The sequence below is a fragment of the Bufo gargarizans genome, chromosome 2, assembly GCF_014858855.1.
Source record: "Bufo gargarizans isolate SCDJY-AF-19 chromosome 2, ASM1485885v1, whole genome shotgun sequence".
Classification (NCBI taxonomy): domain Eukaryota; kingdom Metazoa; phylum Chordata; class Amphibia; order Anura; family Bufonidae; genus Bufo; species Bufo gargarizans.
Window position 1 is genome coordinate 431,081,149 of NC_058081.1, and position 25,763 is coordinate 431,106,911.

Below are 25,763 nucleotides of genomic sequence, written 5' to 3' on the forward strand. Positions count from 1 at the left end.
TTTTTTCAAAATCTTCTCTGAAGATTTTGTAAATGTAATGGTGTCCCAAACCAGTTTAAACGCCCAACAATTCATTGCACAGAACACTACATCGCCATATGCTAGACTCCTAGGTTGGACCCCAGTAAGTGCAACAGAGATGATGAAGTTTTGGGGACTCGTGCTGCATATGGGCGATGTAAAAAAAATCTAATGTTAGGCAATATTGGAGTTTGGACATTTTCTACCAGAATCCAATTTACAGTAATATCATGACCCGGAAGCGATTTGAGTCAATTAGGAAATTCCAACACTACAATGACAATTTACAGTGCCCACCCCAAAACGACCCAACATTTGACCATCTGTTCAAAGTGGAGCCTGTCATTGACCGCTTAAACGGTTGCTGAGTTTGCTGAGGTGTACAACACAGATAAAAATGTCTATGTAGAGGAGTCCCTATTACTCTTCAAAGGGAGGATTAGATTCCGCCAGTACCTGCCTAGCAAACGGGCAAGGTATGGCATAAAGATTTACAAGCTTTGTGAGAGTAGCTCTGGGTACACCCACAAGTTCCGCGTTTACGAAGGGAAAGATTCCCAGATAGAACCCCCAGAATGCCTCCCCGTCCTAGGAGTTAGTGGGAAGATTGTGTGGGACTTACTGCACCCACTGCTGAATAAGGGTTACCACCTCTATGTGGATAACCATTATACCAGCATACCCCTATTCACTTCCTTAACTGCCAGAGGTACTGTGGCTTGTGGCACAGTGCGCAAAAATCAGAGAGGCCTCTCTAGATCCCTGGTAGGGCAACCCCGGAGAATGGGTGAAAGTAGGGCTCTCCTCTGTCAGAACATGCTGGTGGTTAAGTACAAGGACAAGAGGGATGTCTTTGTACTGACCACCATTCACACTAAAGCCAGCTCCCCTGCCCCTGTACGTGGTACTACTACCACTGTCCACAAACCAGATTGCATCCTGGACTACAACAGGCACATGGGAGGGGTGGATCTTTTAGATCAACTTCTGAAGCCCTACAGTGCCACATGTAAAACGAAAGTGTGGTACAAAAAGCTGGCCGTACACATTGTACAGATGGCAATGTGCAATGCGTACGTGCAATTTAATCTGCAGACCACACAGGAACTTTCCTTCAGTTCCAAGAGGTGGTTATCAAGGCCCTAATTTTTCAAACCCAGGCCAGAGAGGGTCCCAGTGCTTCTGGAAGTCATGGTGTCCGTGTCGTACCAGGGCAACATTTTCCAGGTCAGGTCCCCCAGACAGCAAGGAAGGGAAGGATTTATATACAAAGAACTATCTCCATGCACCAGGTGTATATGTGCAGAGATATATATGTCACACCTGTAATTAACTTATTACCACTTGTGGACTGAGTATATAAAAAGTAACTTTTACTAATGAATCGTTAAAAGCATAGGTGGTTGCAGTGGGACAAATACAAAAACATACATACATATACACACATACTGTATATTGCCACCATCCAGAGCCGCGGTAGGAAAGTAATGGGTAGATTTTACCCCGTCCTGTGGACACACGACCAGTGGACAGTAGATGACGTCAGTGCCCTGGTATATGCTTCTGTGGGTATGGCAGTCTGGACACTCCCATAATGCCCTGGTCTAGAGCCCTCCCTATATGGATGATTAGGGGCTATCCTCATAGACCTGCCTCAACGACACAGAGCACCCTCCCCGAAAGGGGCGACCCCATACAGAACCTGTCCCTAAAATGGGGCCTGGTCCCTATAAAGCCCTTACTGTATAGCCCTACACGCCATATTTTATTCCATAGAAATTGGAATTCATCAGGGGCTTATTGAAGTCAAAGGGTTTCTGCAAAAACACAGAGGTTCATACTAATAAGGGGGTAGATAGTGTAGATAGAGAGTGGGATGTAGGAGGGGACAGTGGGGATTTAGTGGGGGCTGGGATTAGTGAGGAAAGTAGGGAGAAGACTGGGCAGAACTGTACACTGAGCTGCTGGTAACATGGACCTGTTACATACCAATAATATCAACCAAGGTACCCAAAAATCGCACACATTCAATTTACGGGAACTGAGTTTGAGAAACTAAATAGTAATTTAAAATGTATTTTCAAAAATACCAGAAGTCTATCAAGCAAAATGGGAGAGCTGGAGGCCATGGTACTAGAGGAACACACAGATGTAGTGTTGGTGTGGCTGAGACATGGTTCGAAGCTTCATATATATGGGCTATTAATATTCAGGGTTTTACACTATTTAGGAAAGACAGGGTCAATAGAAAAGGCGGTGGCGTGTGCCTGTAAGCGAGGAGTGATATGAAGGGGAGTGTGAAAGAGGCAATTGTGGGTGAGGATGATGAGGATGTTAAAACCTTATGGGTGGAAATACAAAGGCATATAAACACTGAAAAAAACACTGGGTGCAATCTATAGACCCCCTTACATCATAGAGGGGATAGAAGTTCAACTGTATAACCAAATAGAGCGAACTGCACAGGCTGGTACAATAGTCATAATGGGAGATTTTAGCTTCCCAGACATTGACTGGGGTCATGGTTCTGTCTCAACTACAAAGGGGAGAAAATTCCTCAACTTGCTGCAGGACCACTTTATGGGCTAGTTGATAGTGTGATCTTCTAAGGCAGGCATGCTCAAACTGCGGCCCTCCAGCTGTTGTAAAACTACAACTCCCACAATGCCCTGCTGTAGGCTGATACCTGTAGGCTGTTTGGGAATGCTGGGAGTTGTAGTTTTGCAACAGCTGGAGGGCCGCAGTTTGAGGATGCCTGTTCTAAGGGCTCGTTCACACGAATGTTGGTGTCCCGTGCCCGTATTGCGGATCTGCAATACACGGGCACCATTCCGTTGTCATTCTGCATCACAGATTCGGACCCATTAATTTCAATGGGTCCGCAAATCCGGAGATGCAGAAAGGAAGCACGGAACGGAACACTACGGAGTGCTTTCTGGGGTTCCGTTCCGTGCCTCCGCAACGCAAAAAGATAGAACATGCTCTATCTTTTTGCGGAACGGAGGGATTGCGGACCCATTCAAGTGAATTGGTCTGCGATCCCCATGCACCTGCCCCACGGAAGTTGCCCGTGTATTGCGTGTGAATGAGCCCTAAGGGTGATGCTCTGTTGGATCTGGTAATTTCTAATGATGCAGAGCTTGTTGGAAATGTTACTATTCAAGAAACACTAGTTAATAGTGGCCACAATATAATTATGTTCCCCCTGAACTATAAAAAGCTAAATCAGAGACTCAAGAGAGCAAGAACACTGAATTTTAAAAAGACCAATTTCCCTGGGTTGAGGAAACCATTTCAGGGCATAGACTGGGAGCAGATACAATCACATAATAATACAGAGGATAAATGGGAGAGCTTTAAATCCACATTGAGTAATTACACTACAAAATGCATTTCTGCATAAACTGCTAAACGTAAACCCCCCTTGGCTTACAGCTATGGTACAAGGGCAATAAATTAAATAAAAGGGCATTTAAAAAAATACAAATCTGAGGTGTCTGTAAAAAGGAGATAAAATCAGCAAAAAGACAAAATGAAGAGCAGGTGGAAAAAGAGCAAAACAAATCCCCAAAAATTCTTTAAATAAATAAATGCTAAAAACCAAGGTTTGAGCGGGTAGGTCCCCTTAATAACGGGAGGGATAGTCACTGAAGATAAGGAAAAAGCAGAGTTACTAAATGTTTTTTTTGGCTCTGTATATACCAAAGAAGAGAAAGGATCTGATTGATCCAGTAATATACTCAACTGGCTAACTGTAGATGTTGTCCAAGCTAAGGCCTCTTTCACACTTGCGTTGTTAGGATCCGGCGTGCACTTCCGTTGCCGGAAGTGCCCGCCGGATCCGTAACACCGCAAGTGAACTGAAAGCATTTGAAGACTGATCAGTCTTCAAAATGCGTTCAGTGTTACTATGGCAGCCAGGACGCTATTAAAGTCCTGGTTGCCATAGTAGTAGTGCGGAGCGGGGGAGCAGTATACTTACCGCCCGTGTGGCTCCCGGGGTGCTCCAGAATGACCTCAGAGCGCCCCATGCGCATGGATGACGTGATCCATGCGATCACATCATCCATGCGCTTGGGGCGCCCTGACGTCACTCTGAAGCGCCCCGGGAGCCGCACGGACAGTAAGTATACTGCTGCCCCGCTCCCCACTACACTTTACCATGGCAAACAAGACTTTAGCGTCCTGGCAGTCATGGTAACCATTCAGAAAAAGCTAAATGTCGGATCCGGTAATGCGCCGAAACGACGTTTATCTTAAGGCCGGATCCGGATTAATGCCTTTCAATGGGCATTAATTCCAGATCCGGCCTTGCGGCAAGTGTTCAGGATTTTTGGCCGGAGCAAAAAGCGCAGCATGCTGTGGTATTTTCTCCGGCCAAAAAATGTTCCGGTCCTGAGCTGAAGACATCCTGATGCATCCTGAATGGATTTCTCTCCATTCAGAATGCATTGGGATAATCCTGATCAGGATTTTTCCGGCATAGAGCCCCGACGACGGAACGCTATGCCGGAAAAGAAATACGCAAGTGTGAAAGAGCCCTAAGTTAAATAAGGTAAATGTGAACAAGGCTCCGCAGTCCAGATGGATTAAACCTAAGAGTTCTTAAAGAGTCATTGCTGTGCCCCAATTTTTTTTTAAAGACTCTCTGGGTACTGGTACAGTGTCAAGTGACTGGTGCAAGGCAAGTGTGCTTCACATATTCAAAATTGTTGTGGGAATTTTTTTTGAAGAACTGTTAAAGGGACTATATACAGGAGTATACAGGAGTATGTAACTGTAAATAATATCTGCATGGGTTTACCAAGGACAGAAGTTGTCAGACTAACCTGATTTGTTTTTATGAGGAGGTGAGTAGAAGCATGGACAGAGGGGCGGCTGTGGATGTAGTGTTTCTGGATTATGCAAATGCTTTTGATACTGTCCCTCAGATGTTTAATAGGTAAAATAATGTCTATAGGATTGGAAAAGTATAGTCTGTAATTGGACTGAAAACTGGCTGAAGGGCCGTGTCCAGAGAGTTGTGGTCAATGATTCCTATTCAGAATGGTTGCAGGTTTTAAGTGGTGTACCCCAAGGTTCAGTGCTGGGTTCTCTATTATTTAATGTATTTATTAATGACATTGAAAATGGGATTAATAGCACCATTTTATTTTTGCAGATGACACTAAGCTATGTAGAACTGTGCAGTCTAAGGAAGATGTCTAAAAACTACAAGCTGACTTGGAAACTCTGAGTGATTGGACATGAATTTGGCAAATGAGGTTCAGTGTGGATAAATGTAAAGTTATGCATCTGGGTAGTAATAATCTCTGTGCTTCATATCTCCTAGGTGATGTAGCACTGGGAGAGTCACTTATAGAGAAGGATTTGGGTGTCCTTGTGGATGGTAGATTAAATTACAGCATACAATGTCAATCAGCTGCTTCTAAGGCTACCAAGATATGGTCATGTATTAGAAGAGGCATGGACTCACGAGGCAGGCACGTAATACTACCACTTTACAAAGCGTTGGTGCGCCTCATCTGGAATATGCAGTTCAGTTCTGGGCACCAGTCCATAGAAAGGATGCACTGCAGCTGGAAAAAGTAAAGAGGAGAGAGACTAAAATGATAAGGGGCATGGAGGGTCTTCGTTATGAAGCAAGGTAAAATAATTAAATTTTAGTCTTGAGAAGAGATATCTATAGGGAGACATGATTAACCTATACAAATATATAAATGGGCCATAGAAAAAATATGCTGAAGAGCTGTTCCATGTAAAATGGCCTCAAAAGACAAGGGGGCACTGGGGGAAGCGTCAAAGCTTCTTTACTGTAAGAACTGTGAATCTGTGGAATAGACTTCCTCAGGACGTGGTCACACCAGGAGCAGTGGACAGTTTTAAAAAGGGTTGAAATTAATTCTTAAAAGTAAATGATATTGATGCTTATGAAAACGTGTAGAAATCTGAGTCTCACTTCCTTCTGGGATTCGCATCCCCACCTATCCCTTGGTTGAACTTGATGGACTTATGTATTTTTTCAACCATATTAACTATGTAACTATGTACATTTAGCTACATCCTTTTTATTTTCTGTGAACCCTAATAACTACTGACCGGGTTAGACAAAACTAAAGCTGGCTATATACTTCAAAAAGCTGTTGTCCAAACACTTGCTCGGTTGACTTTAAATATGAATGCTCTGACAAACGTAAAGGGAACCTGTCACCTCTACTATGCTACCCTCACTGAGTGTTTCTAAATGTTCATTGTGTTACCCTAAACATATAAATTACACTTTTAATTTGATTTGCAGACGAATTCAATAAGCATTATGGCTTTTTGTACTTCCCGCCTTTTATGCAACTTAACATATAAGAGTCATATCTTACTTGTGTGACCAGAGAAGAGTCATATTGTCAAGCTCTGACTCATCTCAGGTTAATTTGTATATGTATCAAATACTTTTACACAATAAAAGGAAACAGAGCAATGGGGACTGGGTATTGCGTATGTTCTAGCGTCCATCTAGCAACCCATTTTAAATATAAAGAAAGGATATGAGTTGCACTTTCTATCCAAGCAATATAAAGAAGTGCACAAATGTGACCCCTCTACACTTAAATATATGGCAATAGAGAACATCAAAACACCATGGAGAGGTGGAGGGGGGAGACCTCATTGCCCAAATGTCTAAAAGAGAGTCTAGAAGGATATTGGAGTTTGACACTATTATCCCTAGGGGTCTCAATAGTGAAATGGAGTTATTTGGATTTCTATAATTAATGATTAACAAGGGCGCACGTTCGATACGAGACATCTGGGTCTGGCAAATTTCTAGCACCCAGATCTCTACTCCTGGACGTGCCTACCTCCATCTCCATCTCCCCATTATATTACACACAATATTACATATAGGATCAATTCCCATACATATGTCAAAAATGTACATATAATGTATGATTCCTAGCTTCTATATTTTGAAAACTGCCTATACAATTTGGAGACTGAACATGATCTTTCTTCATACAATATAATTCACCAACACATTTCGGATCATCAAGATGTGTAGAAAACGCATGTACGTCTATTTGATGCATGGATAACATATACCGTATTTATCGGCGTATAACACGCACGGGCGTATAACACGCACCTTCATTTTAGAGGGAAATTTCAGGAAAAATAAATAAATTTCAAATAAAGCCTCTGATCTGCCCCCTCTGGTAACGCAAACCCCCCCCCCTCCCTCCCCAGTATTAATCATTGGTGGCAGTGGCCACAGGGTCCCCCTCCTCCCCCCCATCATTGGTGGCAGTGTCAGTTCCTATCGGAGCCCCAGCAGTGTAATGCTGGGGCTCCGATCGCTTACCATGGCAGCCAGGAGTCACGCTACTGAAGCCCTGGCTGCCATGGTATGTTAGTGAGCAGAGAGCAGCGCATTATACTCACGTGCGCTGTGGCCGCCGGTCGCTCCTTCTCATAGGTCTGTGCGGCGCATTGCTAATGCTGTAAGCATTAGCAATCCGCCGCACAGACAGAAGAAGGAGCGACCGGCGGCCACAGCGCACGTGAGTATAATGCGCTGCTCTCTGCTCACTAACATACCATGGCAGCCAGGGCTTCAGTAGCGTGACTCCTGGCTGCCATGGTAAGCGATCGGAGCCCCAGCATTACACTGCTGGGACTCCGATCGGAACTGTGGGATATGGCCGGCACATTCATTGGTGGCGCAGTGGCCACAGTCCCTCCCCTCCTCCTCCTACTCTGTCCTCGTTGGTCTTCAGCGGCAGCCGCTCACAGTGGGGAGGGAGGGACTCCCTCCTCCTCCCTCCGCTGTGCCGGCCGGCTCAGTCCTGCCTCTCTGGCCTCCGGAGGACACGTTTCAGCCCTAATCGGCGTATAACACGCATACATCATTTGCCCCCTATTTTCAGGGGGAAAAAGTGCGTGTTATACGCCGATAAATACGGTATGCGTTTTCATCAGCTATAGAACACATGCTCAAAAAGTCTCATTTTTTGTCACAGGGAAGGAATCTTCTTCTTTTTTAACCCAAATTTTTTTTAGCAATAAGTTTTTAGCAAAAAACTTTTACTATTTTTTAACAATTCCTTCATATATCCTATTTTTATATATATAGACACAGGAATATGATACCAAATAAAACGCATGTGCGGTTCAAAAAACGCAAAGAAAACGCACATGTGATTTGAAAAACGCATGTGCGATTTGAGAAATGCATGTGTGATTATGATGTGCCCTTTAAAAATAGTATATGATTAGCGCTCTGAATACAAAAACGCATGTGCGATTTGGAAAATATGTATGCAAATTATTGTTCATGATGTATCATTTTGAAAATAGGACATAACTACCACTCTAAATATAAAGACGCATGTGCGATTTGAGAAACACATGCGTGATTTATTGACTAGGACGTTTTCTTTTGAAAATAGGACGTAACTATCGCTCTTATTGCAATTTTTTTTATTCCAAGATGTCAACATTATAATTCTTATACAAATCCTGGATTCTCTTAATACTGAGAACCAGCATCCACTTTTTCAAAGAGACCCTCACTGTCCCAGAATGCAACACTTAATTGATAGTTGCCCTATAAAAAGGCTATTGCTCACACTCACTGTTCATCCACTGAGGAAGAGGTACCTTTAACCCCGAAATGCGTCTGGTACTGAACAGTGAGGGTCGAAAAGACAAAAGGAAAAGAAAAGAAAAAGGAATGTACGGCTATAAGGACAACCTGAGAGAAAGAGCGCAATACTCCTTATTTCTAGCTGAAACACCAGCCGTTTGATTCGGCACCAAAGACACGCTCCTATTCATAGTCGCGTGATAGGTGACCGATCACCAGGGATATTGCAGACCAGGTGGGACGCCACAGGTCCTGCAATAGTATACCCTGGACAGTCTAAGTATCGCGGTGAGAACCTCGCTATATGTGAGATTTTATTTCACACAGGACGACCAAATAAACAGGACATCTATCTACCCACTGTGAGTAAACCACAACAAACCACAAGGGATAAGAGATCATTTATATTACTAGACAAAATCGATATCCACCGTGATTCATGTTAATTGGAACTTTGCACAGCAAAAGTACAGCGATTCATAGGCTAATTGGGACTTTGCATAGCAAAAACATCACCATATCCTAAGGAGATTTTTGGATTTGATACTTATGAAATCATGATTCAAATGTGAAAGTTCTATGCTGGGTATCTATTAGTGATACAACCAAAAAGATAGACATTCTGCTGCTATTGACATTGTCGGTCTTATTGCCTTTCCATTGCCTTTTTTTATTGTTTATTATTGTTTTTTGCTGATTTTATACAAATCTGTGATAATAAATCATTTTAATACCATATACATGTGTGGCCAAATATAGAGTGCCCCACATCCAGTTCAATTACTCTACCTTCAGTCTCACTCTAGCACAGGGGGTGCTAAGGGGTGTGCACCTATCCATCAGAGGACTAGTGAGCCACTAACACTTCAGTGTTTTTCATTTTTTTTTGAGCATGCAAAAAATATGCTGAAGAGCTGTTCCATGGTAAATGGCCTCAAAAGACAAGGGGGCACTGGGGGAAGCGTCAAAGCTTCTTTACTGTAAGAACTGTGAATCTGTGGAATAGATTTCCTCAAGACGTGGTCACAGCAGGAGCAGTGGACAGTTACAAAAAGTGTTGAAATTAGTTCTTAAAAGTAAATGATATTGATGCTTATGAAAACGTGTAGAAATCTGAGTCTCACTTCCTTCTGGGATTCGCATCCTCACCTATCCCTTGGTTGAACTTGATGGACTTATGTCTTTTTTCAACCGTATTAACTATGTAACTATGTACATTCAGCTACATCCTTTTTATTTTCTGTGAACCCTAATAACTACTGGCGAGACAAAACTAAACTTCAAAAAGCTGTTGTCCAAACACTTGCTCGGTTGACTTTAAATATGGATGCTCTGACAAACTTAAAGGGAACCTGTCACCTCTACTATGCTACCCTCACTGAGTGTTTCTAAATGTTCATTGTGTTACCCTAAACATATAAATTACACTTTTAATTTCATTTTCAGACAAATTCAATAAGTATTATGCATTTTTGTACTTCCTGCCTTTTATGCAAATTAACATAAAACAGTCATATCTTACTTGTGTGACCAGAGAAGAGTCATATTTTCAAGCTCTGACTCATCTCAGGTTAATTTGCATATGTATGAAATAAAAGCACACAGAGCTATGGGGACTGGATATTGCGGATGTGCTAGCAGCCATCTAGCAACCCATGTCCTCAGCTCTATACTCAAAATCCAGGTGACCTTTAAGGCCCAAAGTATGCAGCTCTTTGGCATACAATTGCATACATCACCAGCTGACAACCAAAGTGAAAAAAAAAAGCAGATTTTTTGAAAGATGCAGTGTGAATAGAGCTTAACTATACACCTAGGAGATGAACATGTTAGCAGCCGTGCTCCAAATCCAGCCTGTCTTCTGAAATGACAATTAACATTTTAAACGCCTGTTTCATAGCCACAAAACCTGTCAGATAAGATGCAAACTTGTTTTTTTTCTATTTAGTTACAAAATACAAAAATGTGAAATTTTACCACCTCTTTTATTGTGTGCAAACAGGGTTGAGGCCTAGAGGTGGACAAAATCTTCCTCGAGAATGCTTTGTTTTGTTGTGACCAAATCACAGTTTACCTTTCTAAATGCAAACATGAGGCTCCAGATCTAGAAGCCATGGGCCTGCCAACGGCTTATGCCAATACACCAGATGCAATTTTCAGGGAAATAAAAAATGATATATAAACTTGGCATCTGATATCTGTAATTACCATCCAAACATGGGAAGGAGATGTAGGAATACAGACATGAGATGTAGGAAATAGCAAGCAACTGCCGTGGATATTTCTTGAACCTCTATAGCTAGGTTTGACCGAATCGACCTTTGGATCATAGATGTGCAGTCGATTCGTTCAAATACTTACATTTTAATGCTGCATCTGTACAGCCGCGTGAGACCTCGGTTAATTCCTACTGTAGGCATTTCTGTTAAATAGCACTCCGAACTGGGCTTTGGTACTGGCTTGTACCCCGTTACTAAAGCCCAGTTCAGATTGCTAATTTAAACAGTTTTTCAATACACAGATATGCATACAGTAGGAATTAACCAGAATCTCGTGCGACTTCAGAAGAGAAGGTTCCATGACAATGGAATGAGAAGAAACCCTCATACCGCGTATCTTAATATCAGTCCAGGAAGTATACCATTAGTTATTTGTAGACAGCCAGTTTTTCTTATAGGATGTAACTGTAAAACAGAGTTTTGCACATGCTATTTCTATACATCAACATCTGAAATATGATCAGTGAAATTCCAATGATAGTGATGCCATGGCTGATACTCTTTTATGAGCACCTGAAGATCTCTCTCCAGTTCAAAAAATAATATATGTGTAAAGGAAAGACTGAAGAATGCAGGAAAAATAAGACTGCTTGTTTAAGATGAATACATAAAACACAACTGTAATGATTTATGGCTTCATTACTACAGGCACACAGTACAGTCTTTCAATGTGATTATACATTTTTGAAGGTAAAGTACACAAAATATTACATAACTTAATGTTTTTGGCTTCTCTTCCTTACCGTGGCAAAGGTCTTTCTCAATGAGTTTCATCTGCAGCTGGAAAATTTGCTCATCAAGTTGACACATGGAGTGTTTCATCTTTTCACGCCTGGTGATCATATAACATAAGTTCCTAACCTGCAGACAGAAATGTTAAAACACAATAAAATAAAGTTGTACACCTTAAAAAAATATATAGGGCATAATTTATGATGTAAAGTAGAACTAGTTTAGTTGCCCAGAGCAACCTATCAGATCACACCTTTCATTTTCCAAAGGAGCGGTCAAAAATGAAAGGTGGAATCTGATTGGTTGTTATGGGCAACTAAACCATCGCTACTTTACACCAGTTTGATAAATGACCCTAATAAGGTTTAGACATACTAGATCAGGAACAATTTAAATCTTTTACCCATTTACAGTTTACAAGAATTAATATGTATAAGACGTTTAGTAAGATTGGAAGTATATACCACTTTCTGGGCTTGCAGTTTATCATACCACCAACTCCCAGCAGGTAAGTACAATCCTTTCAGTAGGGGAGGGTTTAAAGGAGTTGTAATTCTTTTGCATCTACTTTCTGAGAACCTTTTTAAAACCCCTTAAAGAGGACCTATCACCTCTTGTGACATGTCAGTTTTAGTAAATAGTTGTATTCAACATGAAATGACAATTCTGGAGCATTTATTCTTATGAATTTATATTTTGCCATTCCTCTTCTATTCTTGCTAGACATTTATAGATAAAGATGCAAATGGGAGTTACCGGTTGGGGGGGTGTCCCTGCACAGTCTAGCATTGTCAAAACAGCGCTGTCAGTGTCAGACTGTGTAGGGACACACCCTCAACTGATACTGCCCATCTATAAATTTCTCATTGGAGAAGAATGTCATAACAGAGTCAGAAGAAATGATTCTCCAGAACTGTTATGGCATGGGAAATGCAATTAGCTACTAAAACAGACATGTCAAGAGAGGTGGCAGGTCCTCTTTAACACTCTGTGAGGAACTATTACTTCACGAAACACACATAGTTAACGGTTCAGTGCCGTAATAATACACTATGGTGATGGCATGGGCTCATCTGAAAAAAACATTTTTACAAAAACAAAAATCAAGTGAAAATATAACTTGTCCTGTATAAAACAAGCCCACTTATGGCTATGTAGATGGCAATATAAAGAAGGTATGACTACTGAAATGCAGAGATAAAAAAAAAAAAAACTAAAGGAGTTATTACCTCCAACAGAGCTGTAAGAGGGATTTTTTAAGTGTTTTTTTTTTTTTATTTTTATTTCTGATTGGCAGTCATTATGGCCCCTTAAAAAAATGGTCTACATAATGGTAGGGATATGTATATATAGGTGCATCTCAATAAATTAGAATATCATAGAAAAGTTATTTTATTTCAGTGATTAATTTTAAAAAGTGAAACTCATATTACATAGATTCATTAGAGACAGAGTGATTTATTTCAAGAGTTTGTATTAAACTTCTTTATTAAAAAAAACTTTTTTAAATTGTATTTATATTTTCTAATTTTCTGAGATACTGATGTTTTGTGTTTTCATTAGCTGTGAGTGATAATTATCAACATTAAAAGAAATACACGCTTGAAATATATCACACTTTGTGCAATGAATCTATATACACATGAGTTTCACTTTTCAATTGAATTACTGAAATAAATACATTTTCTGATGATATTCAAATTTATTGAAATGCACCTGTACTTGTCTATTAAGAGGGTCCAACTGCCAGGATCTCCTCTTAAAAATGAAAGAGCCACTGTGCTACTGATTTTCCTTGGCAAGCAATGCTACATTATAATATTATATGTATATATATATATATATATATATATATATATGTATAGAATAAAAATCGGACTGCACTCCAGAAAGATCTTCAATAAGACAATGTGTTTTTATTCACCCATGAATTGCACCCGCCTATTTTCCTTTTTTTCCCTTTGGATGGTGCTACCGGTGTTTTTTTCTAATATATATATATATATATATGGTATAATTATACATTATATAATTATACTATATATATATATATATATATATATATATATATATATATATATATATATATAATGTAGCAAGCAATGCTACATTATACTATATATACTATGTATGTGTATGTACACACACATACATATATATATATATATATATATATATATACACTCACAAACTAAAAGGGAATTTACTCTGCGTAAGCGTAAAGATGGGACTATTTTTCAAATGGCCTCAGGATCATAAATATGCTTAAAAGTCATAGATGCCTTACTGACTAAGCTTCCCTATTTACTGTAGATATTCACACGTCAAAAGAAGGGGGAAAGAAACTAAAGCCATTGAGCCATTGCCTGTAGCACTCACAAGGATGCTGTCACACTGCCAGTTGTCTCCCTGATGAGCCAGCCTGATGCGCAGATGAAACGCATAGGAAGAAAAGACAAACAAGTGTGCACGGTGCAACAATAGCATAGGAATAGGTTCCAGCATTCGCCCTAAACAGGGTAAGATCCACGCTTTGTCCAGTTTAGGGCTTAGCAACCGGAACCTAGTAGGTATTTAGGGCATACTAGGAGTAAAAGATCTCCTACTCCATCGATCCCTAGACTTTGACAACCACCAAGTGAACTCATTTGTTTAATATCCCCTATTCTAATAGTCAGCCAATCTCTAACAGCATTAAACTAAATAATAAACCTGTTGTTCTTTTTATCATAAACTAATAAGGCTCCATTTAGACGTCTGTAGTGCATTGCGAATCCGCAATACACCCGGCCCACACCTCCATAGAATAGGACGTGTTCTATTTTTTTCCGGAGCCACGGACCAGAAGATCGGGGGCGCACTCCGGAAATGTGGATGCAGAGAGCACAGTGTGCTCTCCGCATCCATTCCGTCCCCATAGAAAATGAATGGATCCGCAACTGTTCTGCAATTTGAATGGAGCGAGGGTGACATTTTTGTTTCTTCCTCCCTTCTTTTGACATGTTGGACTCAAGATCATAACCTCATTTCATAAATGGAGGTCCTAGAGAAAAAGGCCTGCATTAGAAATATAAAACAAGGACAAACTACACATACTGAGTTTCTACAAGTCTACAACTGCATCTTAAAGAGTGTTTGAAAATTGGCAAAATAGCTAATGAAACCTTTAGTGATTAGGGTAAGTGACTGGCAAATTTGGCTTGATGAATAGTGTAAAACATTGAAATCCAAATAATCACTGAATATTAGCAACTTACTCTTTCCAGATCCTGCCTCAGATGCGTAAATAGCTTCAGTCTCCTGTATAGTACGTCTTGCTCTTGCTGAGCTAAATCATCTACTTCATCTGTTTTAGGACTTAAAAGAGGCTTATTAAAGTTTGCCTTCCGCTTCAGCTTCCAGTACTGGTAAATAAAGTCAACCACGTTCTTGTTCACATTCATGTTCTCCGCCACATCCTCTGACTTAACAAGTTCATGGAAATCCTCCTCCAGTTGCAGGAGCTTCTGTTTTCTCAAGGTGACCTTTTCAAGATCCTGCTGTAATTGGTCAGCATCTGCTGAGGCAACAGATGAGGATGGTCTTTGGCTGCACTGATCCTCTGGTTTGGTGGCTCCTTTGCTGTGTTCCAGACAATAGGACTTGAATTTCACCTCATCATTCTCTGCCAAGGTGGTGTGCATCTCTAGGTTGTGATCAAATGCGCAGGTAACATGGAACGCAGTAACGCAGGACAGCATGGAACACTAGAAGTGAATCACGTATATAATTTTACCACAGGCATAAACAATAGGCTTATACTTTATTTACATAGTAAATATGAAATTGAAACGCAGTTATTGTATATATGGTTATCTGTAGAACCCTTGAGAGCAGCAGTGCTTCACAAACTGAGTTGTGCCTGAATAGTGAAGCTCCATCAAGTCCTTGGTAAGGCTTGGCTGGAAGACCCCAAGCGGATCTCTTCTGCTGCACGCACCTTCTAGGGCTGCAACAATACTCGATTTAGAAACATAGTGGACTCTTTTACCCTTATAATAATCTTACTCTGGAAGCCATGCCGTTTCTATTAAAATTTGCTATATAGTCAGCAAAAGTAAGATTTAAGATCATCTCCAAAACAGTGGACAACACCTGTCAAAATTACTCCAGAAACTCCCACTACATCTCTACTGTCAACTAACGGAAGTTTATAAGAAAAAGAGTGCATAAAAAGACCATATAATACATCGCAGATCAAATGGGGTGTCTGTAAAGTGAGAAACTCTTTAAAGTGGACCTGTCAGTTCTCCTGGCATGTCCGTTTTTTTAAATACTTCCTCTGCAAATAAAAATACTTTGGAACACTTTTTAGAACCCTGCATTGTGAGATTCTCTGTTCTTCTTCCTGGAAAAAGACAAATGAACTAAACTGAATATTACCATTTGCCCCCCACAGACTCTTCCAAGAGAATATTACATGCATCACTTAACTCCAGTATTTTCATATATGTATGTAAATCATGAAAAAAAATAAAAAAAAATCAAAGTTATTGTGACCATTATAAATTATTTCCCGAACAGATTGGTATGTTTAACTTAACAGTATAAGAATAGCAGGTCAGCTAGAGGTCGCACACTATATCCATGTAAGACATATCAGATTGCCTGCACGCTGAGCTTACTAACTGGGTGGGTGACAGCACTTGGCACCACAGTAAAGTAGAGCTAAAACTAATAATGCACGACACGAGTGTAATTTGAAATGAAAAGAACTATACGGATAACATAATATCAGTATTTTTGTTCATTACATGAACAGCACATGGTTGAGTTCACACTAACGCTATTTGTTTCCGTTGTTCTGCTCCATTAGAGGAGGAGAACAAATAAGATAGAAGTGCCAGATTCGGCACTTCCCAAACAGAACCAAGCAAATCACATTGACTAGAATAGGGTCTGTTCACTTTACATTCAGGATCCAGATTATTATTTTTTTTAGCAGAGAAAAAAGTCCTGCATGCAGAATTTGAAAGAAAAACACAAACGTTATTATTAATGCAATGAAAATCAGGGCTGTGGAGTTGACAAGCCAAAGTTCTGACTCCAACTCCTGTATTTTATCTCACAACGACTCCTTCCTAAATGGCCAATAATTTAGTAATAACAAATTTACAGACTTTTCTTACTATCCTAAACTCTTTATATTACTATCATGTAAGTAATCAGGCTAATTAGAACTAGAACCACATTTATTGTAATACAATTTCTGAAATTGGGAGTTCTGAGATAACTGACGGCATGCCTAGCAGTGAACTTTCTGCTCTGGAGAAAGAGCTTACTATTGAGCATGTGCAGCACAATTTTAGGCACTAACTAAGAATCTAGGAGCAGCATGCAGATACCTAATATAAGGACATGAGAGAACAAGAGAGGTGAAAACCACTAGAATCTTCTGGTTATCACGGTTTATAGTAAAAGGAGAGGAGAGAACACAGGAGAGGTGAGAACTGATTATCTATCACGACTAGAACATCTTGCTGATCACTGTTTATGATGTAAGGACAGGAGAGAACACATATGAGGTGAGAAATGATTATCTATCACCACTAGAACACCCAGCGTATCACTGTATATAGTATGAGGACAGGAGAGAACACAAGAGAGGTCAGAATTGATTATCTATCACTAAAGATGGCCTTGCGGTTCGCCCGGCGGTTGTTTCGCAGTGAACTTTGCGTGTTCGCGATTCGCCGAACATATGGAGAAATTTGCGCCCACCATATTCTTTTACACTGTGAAGAACTTTGACCCATGATACATCCATCAGATGATACAGGACAGCCAATTGAGACGTACCCCCTACCTTATAAATAAACCTGATCTGGCCACCATTTTACATTCAGTGTTTTGGCAGTGTAGGGAGAGGTTGCTGTGGGGAGCAGGGGCAGGCTGTTAGGGACACCAAACACTAGCTAATAGGGCCACAAAAGTATTTTTAAGGACTGGCATAGGTGTGCTATCGATAGGTCTGACATACGAGGGGTGTAATATACTTATAATATACTTTTATAATGAGTCAAAAACACATAGATCTATATAGTGATCACCTGGAAGTCAGGGGCCTAGGGGCTTACTAGGACCATTTTTATATAGGGCAAGGTTCCGGACGGGGTCACTCTTATCAGGGCGGATGGTCTGTGGTTAGGCTATCAGGGCCAGAATAGCACCCCCCTGTAGGGCAATATCAGGGACAGTTCTTTGCCCAATCTGTCCTTCAATAACACATCATCATCTAGCCCAGGGATGGATGTTTTTTTGCTTTCCCTCCTGGATTCATCAATGTGCACTGGTAGGACATATGGTTTTTGGTTAACTTTAATAATTTAATATATTTTTATTTTGAGGGATATCTTTTCCATTCACACGTCCGCAAAATGGGCCCGCATCTGTTACGCAATTTTTCGGAACGGGTGCAGACCCATTCATTTTCAATGGGGCTGGAATGCGCTGTCCGCATTTGCGGATCCGCACTTCCGCATCTGTGCTTCCGTTTCCGCAAAAAAATAGAACATGTCCTATTCTTGTCCACAATTGCAGACAAGATTAGGCATTTTCCATTATAGTGCCGGCGTTGTGCGGTCCACAAATTGCGGAATTCACATAGCCGGTGTCCGTGTTTTGCGGATCCGCAAAACACTTACGGACTTGTGAATGGACTCTCATAGTAAAATTATTAAAGGTTACGTTTTATCTTTATGTATATTCTAATGGATTGCCTTTCTTGTACAGTCGTGTGCGGTTCTGCTGCGATACTGCAGGTATATAGAGGGACAAGCGTTATTGGAACAAATAATTTCTACTGGTGTGATGGAGAAAGTATATTATAGTGCATTTGTATTGTGCGGCAGTCGTGTGCGGTTCTGCTGCGATACTGCAGCCACACAGTGCCAAACGCTATTGGAACAAATAATTTTTACTGGTGTAATATTCCAGTCGCCCCCCCAAAAAACTGATTGAAGCGGGGTGTTATATACCAATATACTTTCTTTATATAGTGCATTTGGGTATTGTATAGTGCATTTGTGCATGCGCGTACGTGGAAATTTAATTGTCGATATTTCGCATTGAAAAAAAAAATGAATGGAGATCGCAAATTCGAATAATACATCTGGTATGTCACTGTCTATGTTGTGAATCTATTTGTGCTCTTCTAGTAATTATTTCTTGGCTGCAAATATGAGCTGAAGGTTTTTCAGGTTCGCCTGCCATTAAAATGAATGGGACCCGCCACGAACTTGCGGTTCGAGAACATTTGATTGTGTTCACGCGATCGCGAAACCGTCCCGGCAGATGTTCGTCCATCACTATCTATCACCACTAGAACACCCTGCTTAGAACAGTTTATAGTATAAGAAAAGGAGAGGTATTTTGGATGCTTGCAAAGTTAAAGAAAAAAAAAAATAGTAGGTGTTAGGCATTGATTGGAAATTACACACTGTAAAATTTCACTGAAAACTACCATTGTTCTATGAAAAAATATAGTGGCAGTGAGATACATCAGGTACAACAGTTTCATGGCTGCCCTAGATTCATGAAATAACATGTGTCATGCTGAGGAGCACACTACACAATAAAGTGACATACAGTTGAAATTAGAGCTGTCACAATATAAAGTCTGTGTATATGCCTGACCTAAGGCAGTCTCAAGAGTCCCCTAAAGGGATGACCACAGGTTGGATACACTGTGGATTTATTATTGTGGATCTGCATGTGGTCATGTAACTGTAACAGCAAAGTGGATCCGATTTTAGCAAATCTCATCTGCACATTATTAAAAAAAATCTGAATTTAAAGTGACCTGCAGTGTAGATTTTAAATCTAATGCACATCAATTTACACTGTGAAACTCCACTGTAGATTCCACCCTTGCAATGCAAACGGAGAAATCTGCAGCAAGTCCACAGCAGAATCTGCATATAACTTTTGTTGGGAAGAAGATCATGTTCCCTAGATCAAAAAATAACAACATTTTCAATTATAAATGAATATTTATGTCGAAGAAACATTTTCTCAGTTTGAGCTGAATCTTTGAAAGCATAAGTGGAGCCAGAAAAAGAAACCGATCAATACTAGCTATGGCACATGAAGCAAATGGGTGGAAAACTACTTAGTAATTATCCACTATTCAATAGTTCATTAAGATCCAGAGAGGTTACAAATGCAGCAGGTACTGCTTGTGGACTGGCCCTCGCAGTCTTCTCTGAAGCACCATATTCAGCTCTTACACAGGATCAACATGACATAAGGGGAAGGGTTGTGGTCTGGTTGCTGATACTGACAGTAGAGGCATCATATATTTGAAGTGCTATGCAAAATTTCAAAGAACACAAAAAAAGAAATAGTTTATGCAGCAGGAAAACTATCATCATATTGTAGGCAGCCACAGCAAAGCTAAACTGTCCACTTGTGGCCGAACACACTGCTCCGTGATGCTGACTGAAGACATATTCCTGTGCCTATCAAAAACATTCAGGGGTTTGCCACTACAGTAAAGAAGATCGAACTGCACTAATGGGTTATTTTACGGGTGTCAGGAGTCTGGAAATGACATACTTAGAATGCAAAGTACTTTTACAGCTTAACCAACAACTGGGGATAATAGACTGAATGGCCGTGCAGAACATCTGCAGTTTCCTGAAACTGACATGTATGATTTGACGGACCATGTTTTACTGCACGCTGAAATTCTGGCATTCACTGTTTCACTTCAAGGCACGACCTGATCCTAGCCTTCCTGCTGTACTCTGCCAATAATATCAATTGCCACAGATGTTATGGTTTATATATAACATTAGGAATGAGTTTGAGTTGTCTGGGAGTGTACAGGCCTCTTGTTCGAACGCAGGAATTCAAGCCTCATCGATGTCTGATGTACATCTTAGTTTGTGCTTTTCATTTTCCAATTATAAAACATGGGTTCATGCATCAAGGGAGGAATACATGTGCTAACTAACAAGAATGCTGTTTACACACATCCATCATAAAGCAGGAAAGTTTACATCTGAAGTCATCAGTGTGTGCTTACAGAGTTCTACAAGTAGAATATATTATTAACCCAGGAAATCTGTCTCATCAGCTTTAGACCATCTTACATCACTTCCAAAAGGAAAGTAACATTAGGCTAAAAGCACTCATGAAAGTTACAGGAGGAACAGCCATCAATATCAGAATGGTGGGGGTCCAACACCAGGTAGCCCACCGATCAGCTGTTTGCAGCTGGGCAGTGTCTGTGCTGGTTACAGTAAATCGGTGCTGGATTGCTGTGGCTCAGCTCCCTTCTCAGTGTTTGTTCTGGCGTCTGCTGCAACTGATGGTGGGAGTGCTGGCTATTGGACCTCCACTGACCTTTCCTAAGGGTAGACCATCAATATCTATAACCTGGAAAACATTTTAAAGGGGTTCTTCATGAATGATTTAAAATGGCCACCAACAGCCTACCTAGAATGTGATTGGTTGCCTCCACCTGCATATCTGCCTAGGAGGGTGATGCTCTGGCACTTGCTTAGTTATGATGACATATCATAGGCAGGATTGCATCATTACCATCTATTGTAGAGCAGAGTAGTGTGTAGTCGGCACCCCCTCCCCCCTCCAGGCTGCTCTGGAAGTGGTGACAAATAGTCTTCACATTCTAGGTTCTAGGACAGGTGGCTGGCCATTTTAACTCATTCCTGGAGAACCCTTTTTTAAAGATAGCACCTTCATGCACACTTCATTTTTTTCAGCAGTTAACCGCTTGTAAAAAAAAAAAAAAGAATTTCAAGCCTTTTTCATATTTTACTGGCATTTTTGGTAAATTCCTGCATGCTGCATTTTGAAAAAAAAAAAAAAAACATTAAAGGGGCTGTCCCATGAAAAATATTATACTGTTTTCAAACCAGCACCTGGGTCTGAATTTTGTAATTGCAGGTAATTAAAAGTTTAGCATAGCCACTGACTTATTCAATAAAATATATCTGTATAGCGCCACCTGTTGTGTTTTTTTATATTTAGTTGTCCGGCTCACTGAGGAGGCCGCACATACTCAGTTTTATCCTTCATCTGCCTCCTGAGCTGTGATGGGGAGAGCTGAGACACGCCTCCTGAGCTGTGATGGGGACAGCTGAGACACGCCTCCTGAGCTGTAATAGGGAGAGCTGAGACACGCCTCCTGAGCTGTGATGGGGAGAGCTGAGACACGCCTCCTGAGCTGTGATAGGGAGAGCTGAGACACGCCTCCTGAGCTGTGATAGGGAGAGCTGAGGCGCGCCTCCTGAGCTGTGATAGGGAGAGCTGAGACACGCCCCCTGAGCTGTGATAGGGAGAGCTGAGACACGCCCCCTGAGCTGTGATAGGGAGAGCTGAGACACGGCTCCTGAGCTGTGATGGGGAGAGCTGAGACACGCCTCCTGAGCTGTAATAGGGAGAGCTGAGACACGCCTCCTGAGCTGTAATAGGGAGAGCTGAGACACGCCTCCTGAGCTATGATAGGGAGAGCTGAGACACACCTCCAGAGCTGCAGCAGAGAAGACATGCCCCTTGAGCTGCCACCTTCTCCCTGGCTGTGACTCTCTTAGCTGTGATTGGATCGCGGCACAGCACAGGGAGAAGGAGACGCCCATTGAGAGAACCTGGTGTCTCCTCCTCCATGTACTGATGCTCAGCGGGAAAACTGCAGACGGGCACAGCAGGGCATACGAGCGGTATTTAAGAAAAAAAAAAAACAAGGGTGTCCCGCAAGGAAAAGTAATTAAACTAGAAAATTCCAATGAAAGGTCTTCTTTAGCACGTTGGCTGCAATACAACTTTGCATGTGGAGATGTATTTTTACATTAAAGGGACACTGACAGGGCCAATAACCATAATTAGCTGTACATATCCATGCACAGGTCTTCTAATGTACATTAAAAACATATAAGTATCCCCCCCTGTCCACATTATGTATACAGTTAACTCACGTTTTATAACCTGAACTAATCGCTGTTCTTTCTGCCCAAGGGGCGGGGTTTCAGCTTCTCTTGCGCCCAGCCAGCATCAGCCCAACTGCCGTTTTTGAAGCGCCGCCCAGCTCATCAATATTCACTTAGCTGGGCGGCTTCTGCAGTGCCCGACCTTCCGAGATCCGGCGCATGCCCAATAGAAAGCTATGGGTGCCGGGCGCATGCGCAGAAGCTGAAAGCGAGTCTGATGCCCATAGCTTTCTATTGAGCATGTGCCGAATCTCGGAAGGTCGGGGACTGCAGAAGCCGCCCAGCTAAGTGAATATTGATGAGCTGGGCGGCACTTCAAAAACGGCGGTTGGGCTGATGCTGGCTGGGCGCAAGAGAAGCTGAAACCCCGCCCCTTGGGCAGAAAGAACAGCGATTAGTTCAGGTTATAAAACGTGAGTTAACTGTATTCATAATGTGGACAGGGGGGGATACTTATATGTTTTTAATGTACATTAGAAGACCTGTGCATGGATATGTACAGCTAATTATGGTTATTGGCCCTGTCAGTGTCCCTTTAAGCTAATTAAAGACTGAAGATTTCATTTTCATCTCAGTGCTGGACATTCTTTTCATTTTGCCCCCAGAGATCTCTGGATCCATGTGAGGTACAGGGCTGGTTCTAGCTTTGTTAGAAAGAGATTGTCATGTATAAAATGATCTCTGATATAACATTTTTACATGAGTCATAGGATAATTACTTCAAAGACACCAAAATGCTTTGCAGTACCTTTTATATTTCACTGGACTTAAGACTTTAAGATAATTTCACCAAAATGCAATACATCAAGAGCAAACCACATATGTTTTATCGCAAATTGCTGTTGTTTTACAGTGTGAAACCAGAGTAATTCACAGTAAGGCCTCTTTCACACGACCGTATGCATTTTGCGGTCCGCAAAAAATACGGATGACATCCATGTGCATTCCGTATTTTACGGAACAGCTGGCCCCTAATAGAACAGTACTATCCTTGTCCGTAATGCGGACAATAATAGGACATGTTCTATTTTTTTGCGGAACGGAAATGGAACGCACACGGAGTACCTTCTGTGTTTTTTTTGGTGGGCCTTTTTTTGCGGACCTATTGAAATGAATGGTTCCGTAAACGGTTTGCAAAAAACCCCGAACGGAACTGAATGAAAATACGTTTGTGTGCAAGAGGCCTAAGACATGTAGTATTGTCTAGTGGTAAATTGCTGGGTGACAAAAAGATGGTGCCATCTGGCATTTGGAAAAGAATCTCAAAGCATATGTTCTCCTTTCCACTTACACCAAATTGAGTAACTCAACATCAACATATACTTTATGCCATAGCAACAATAGCTACTACAGTCAGCATGCCAATCAATAAGTACTACCATAAAATAAACATCTTCCCCTACCAGATATTTTTTAATTTCCTGACACAGCCTATTTTCTAGAAATTTGTTAGTGGTAAATTTGAGTCAATATGGTTTACCTTTATTTACATAAAAATACAAATTTTACAGAAAATTTGTAAAAAATAAAATATTTTTTATTAGAATTCTCTGTTTTTAAGACAGCTAGCGATAGCTCACAAAATAGTTATTAATTAACATTAATCCCAAATCTACTTTATGTTGGCATCATTTTGTAAATGTCATTTTATTTTTTAGGATGTTAGAGGGCTTAGAATTTTAGAAGCAATTTTTAAAAATTTTAATAAAATTTCCAAAACAAACTTTTTTAACCACCTCAGCTCCCCTAGCTTAAACCCCCTTAGACCACTTTTTACAATTCTGCACTACACTACTTTAACGGTTTATTGCTCGGTCATACAACTTACCACCCAAATTAATTTTACCTCCTTTTCTTCTCACTAATAGAGTTTTCATTTGGTGGTATTTCATTGCTGCTGACATTTTAACTTTTTTTGATATTAATCAAAATTGACCGAAATTTTTGCAAAAAAATGAAATTTTCAATTACAGTTGTACATTTTTTCAAGTAAAACTGCATTTCTATATAAATTTTTCTCTAAATGTCTTGTTCTACATGTCTTTGATTTTAAAAAAAAAATGCAATAAGTGTATATTTATTGGTTTGGGTAAAAGTTATAGCGTTTACAAACTGGTGCAAAAAAATTAATTTACGCACTTTGACTTTCTGAGCACCTGTCATGTTTCCTGAGGTTCTACAATGCCCAGACAGTAGAAACACCCCACAAATGACCCCATTTCCGAAAGTAGACACCCTAATGTATTTGCTGATGGGCATAGTGAGTTCATGGAAGTTTTTATTTTTTGTCACAAGTTAGCAGAAAATGATTTTTATTTTATTTTTTTCTTACAAAGTCTCATATTCCACTAACTTGTGACAAAAAATAAAATTTTACATGAACTCCCCATACCCCTCACGGAATACCTTGGGGTGTCTTCTTTTCAAAATGGGGTCACATGTGGGGTATTTATACTGACCTTGCATTTTAGGGGCCCTAAAGCGTGAGAAGTAATTTGGAATCCAAATGCATAACAAAATGCCCTGTGAAATCCTAAAAGTACTCATTAGAATTTGGGCCGCTTTGCGCATCTAGGCTGCAAAAAAGTGTCACACATGTGGTATCGCCGTACTCAGGAGAAGTAGGGCAATGTGTTTTAGGGTGTATTTTTACATATATCCTGCTGGGTGAGATAAATATATCTGTAAAAGACAACTTTTCCCATTTTTTTTTATACAAAGTTGTCATTTTACAGAGATATTTCTCTCACCCAGCATGGGTATATGTAAAATTACACCCCAAAACACATTGCCCTACTTCTACTGAGTACGGCGATACCACATGTGTGACACTTTTTTGCAACCTAGGTGCACAAAGGGGCCCAAATTCCAATGAGTATCTTTAGGATTTCACAGGGCATTTTTTACACATTTGGATTCCAAACTACTTCTCACGCTTTAGGGCCCCTAAAATGCCAGGGCAGTAAAATACCCCACAAGTGACCCCATTTTGAAAAGAAGACACCCCAAGGTATTCCGTGAGGGGTATGGGGAGTTCATGTAAAATTTTATTTTTTGTCACAAGTTAGTGGAATATGAGACTTTGTAAGAAAAAAATAAAAT

At 40.6% G+C, this 25,763-nt stretch overlaps 1 protein-coding gene across 4 annotated transcripts in view; it reads right to left on the bottom strand.

Moving 5' to 3' along the window:
• JADE2 (jade family PHD finger 2) overlaps positions 1-25,763 on the bottom strand; it is a 350,683-nt gene that overhangs the window by 35,994 nt on the left and 288,926 nt on the right. For all 4 annotated transcript variants that reach the window (XM_044280921.1, XM_044280922.1, XM_044280920.1 and 1 more), the window contains 2 exons: positions 14,928-15,416; positions 11,682-11,799 (listed from right to left, as the gene is read on the bottom strand). In XM_044280921.1, the coding sequence (XP_044136856.1) occupies positions 11,682-11,799; positions 14,928-15,416 (607 nt within the window). The remainder of the gene's footprint in view (positions 1-11,681; positions 11,800-14,927; positions 15,417-25,763) is intronic.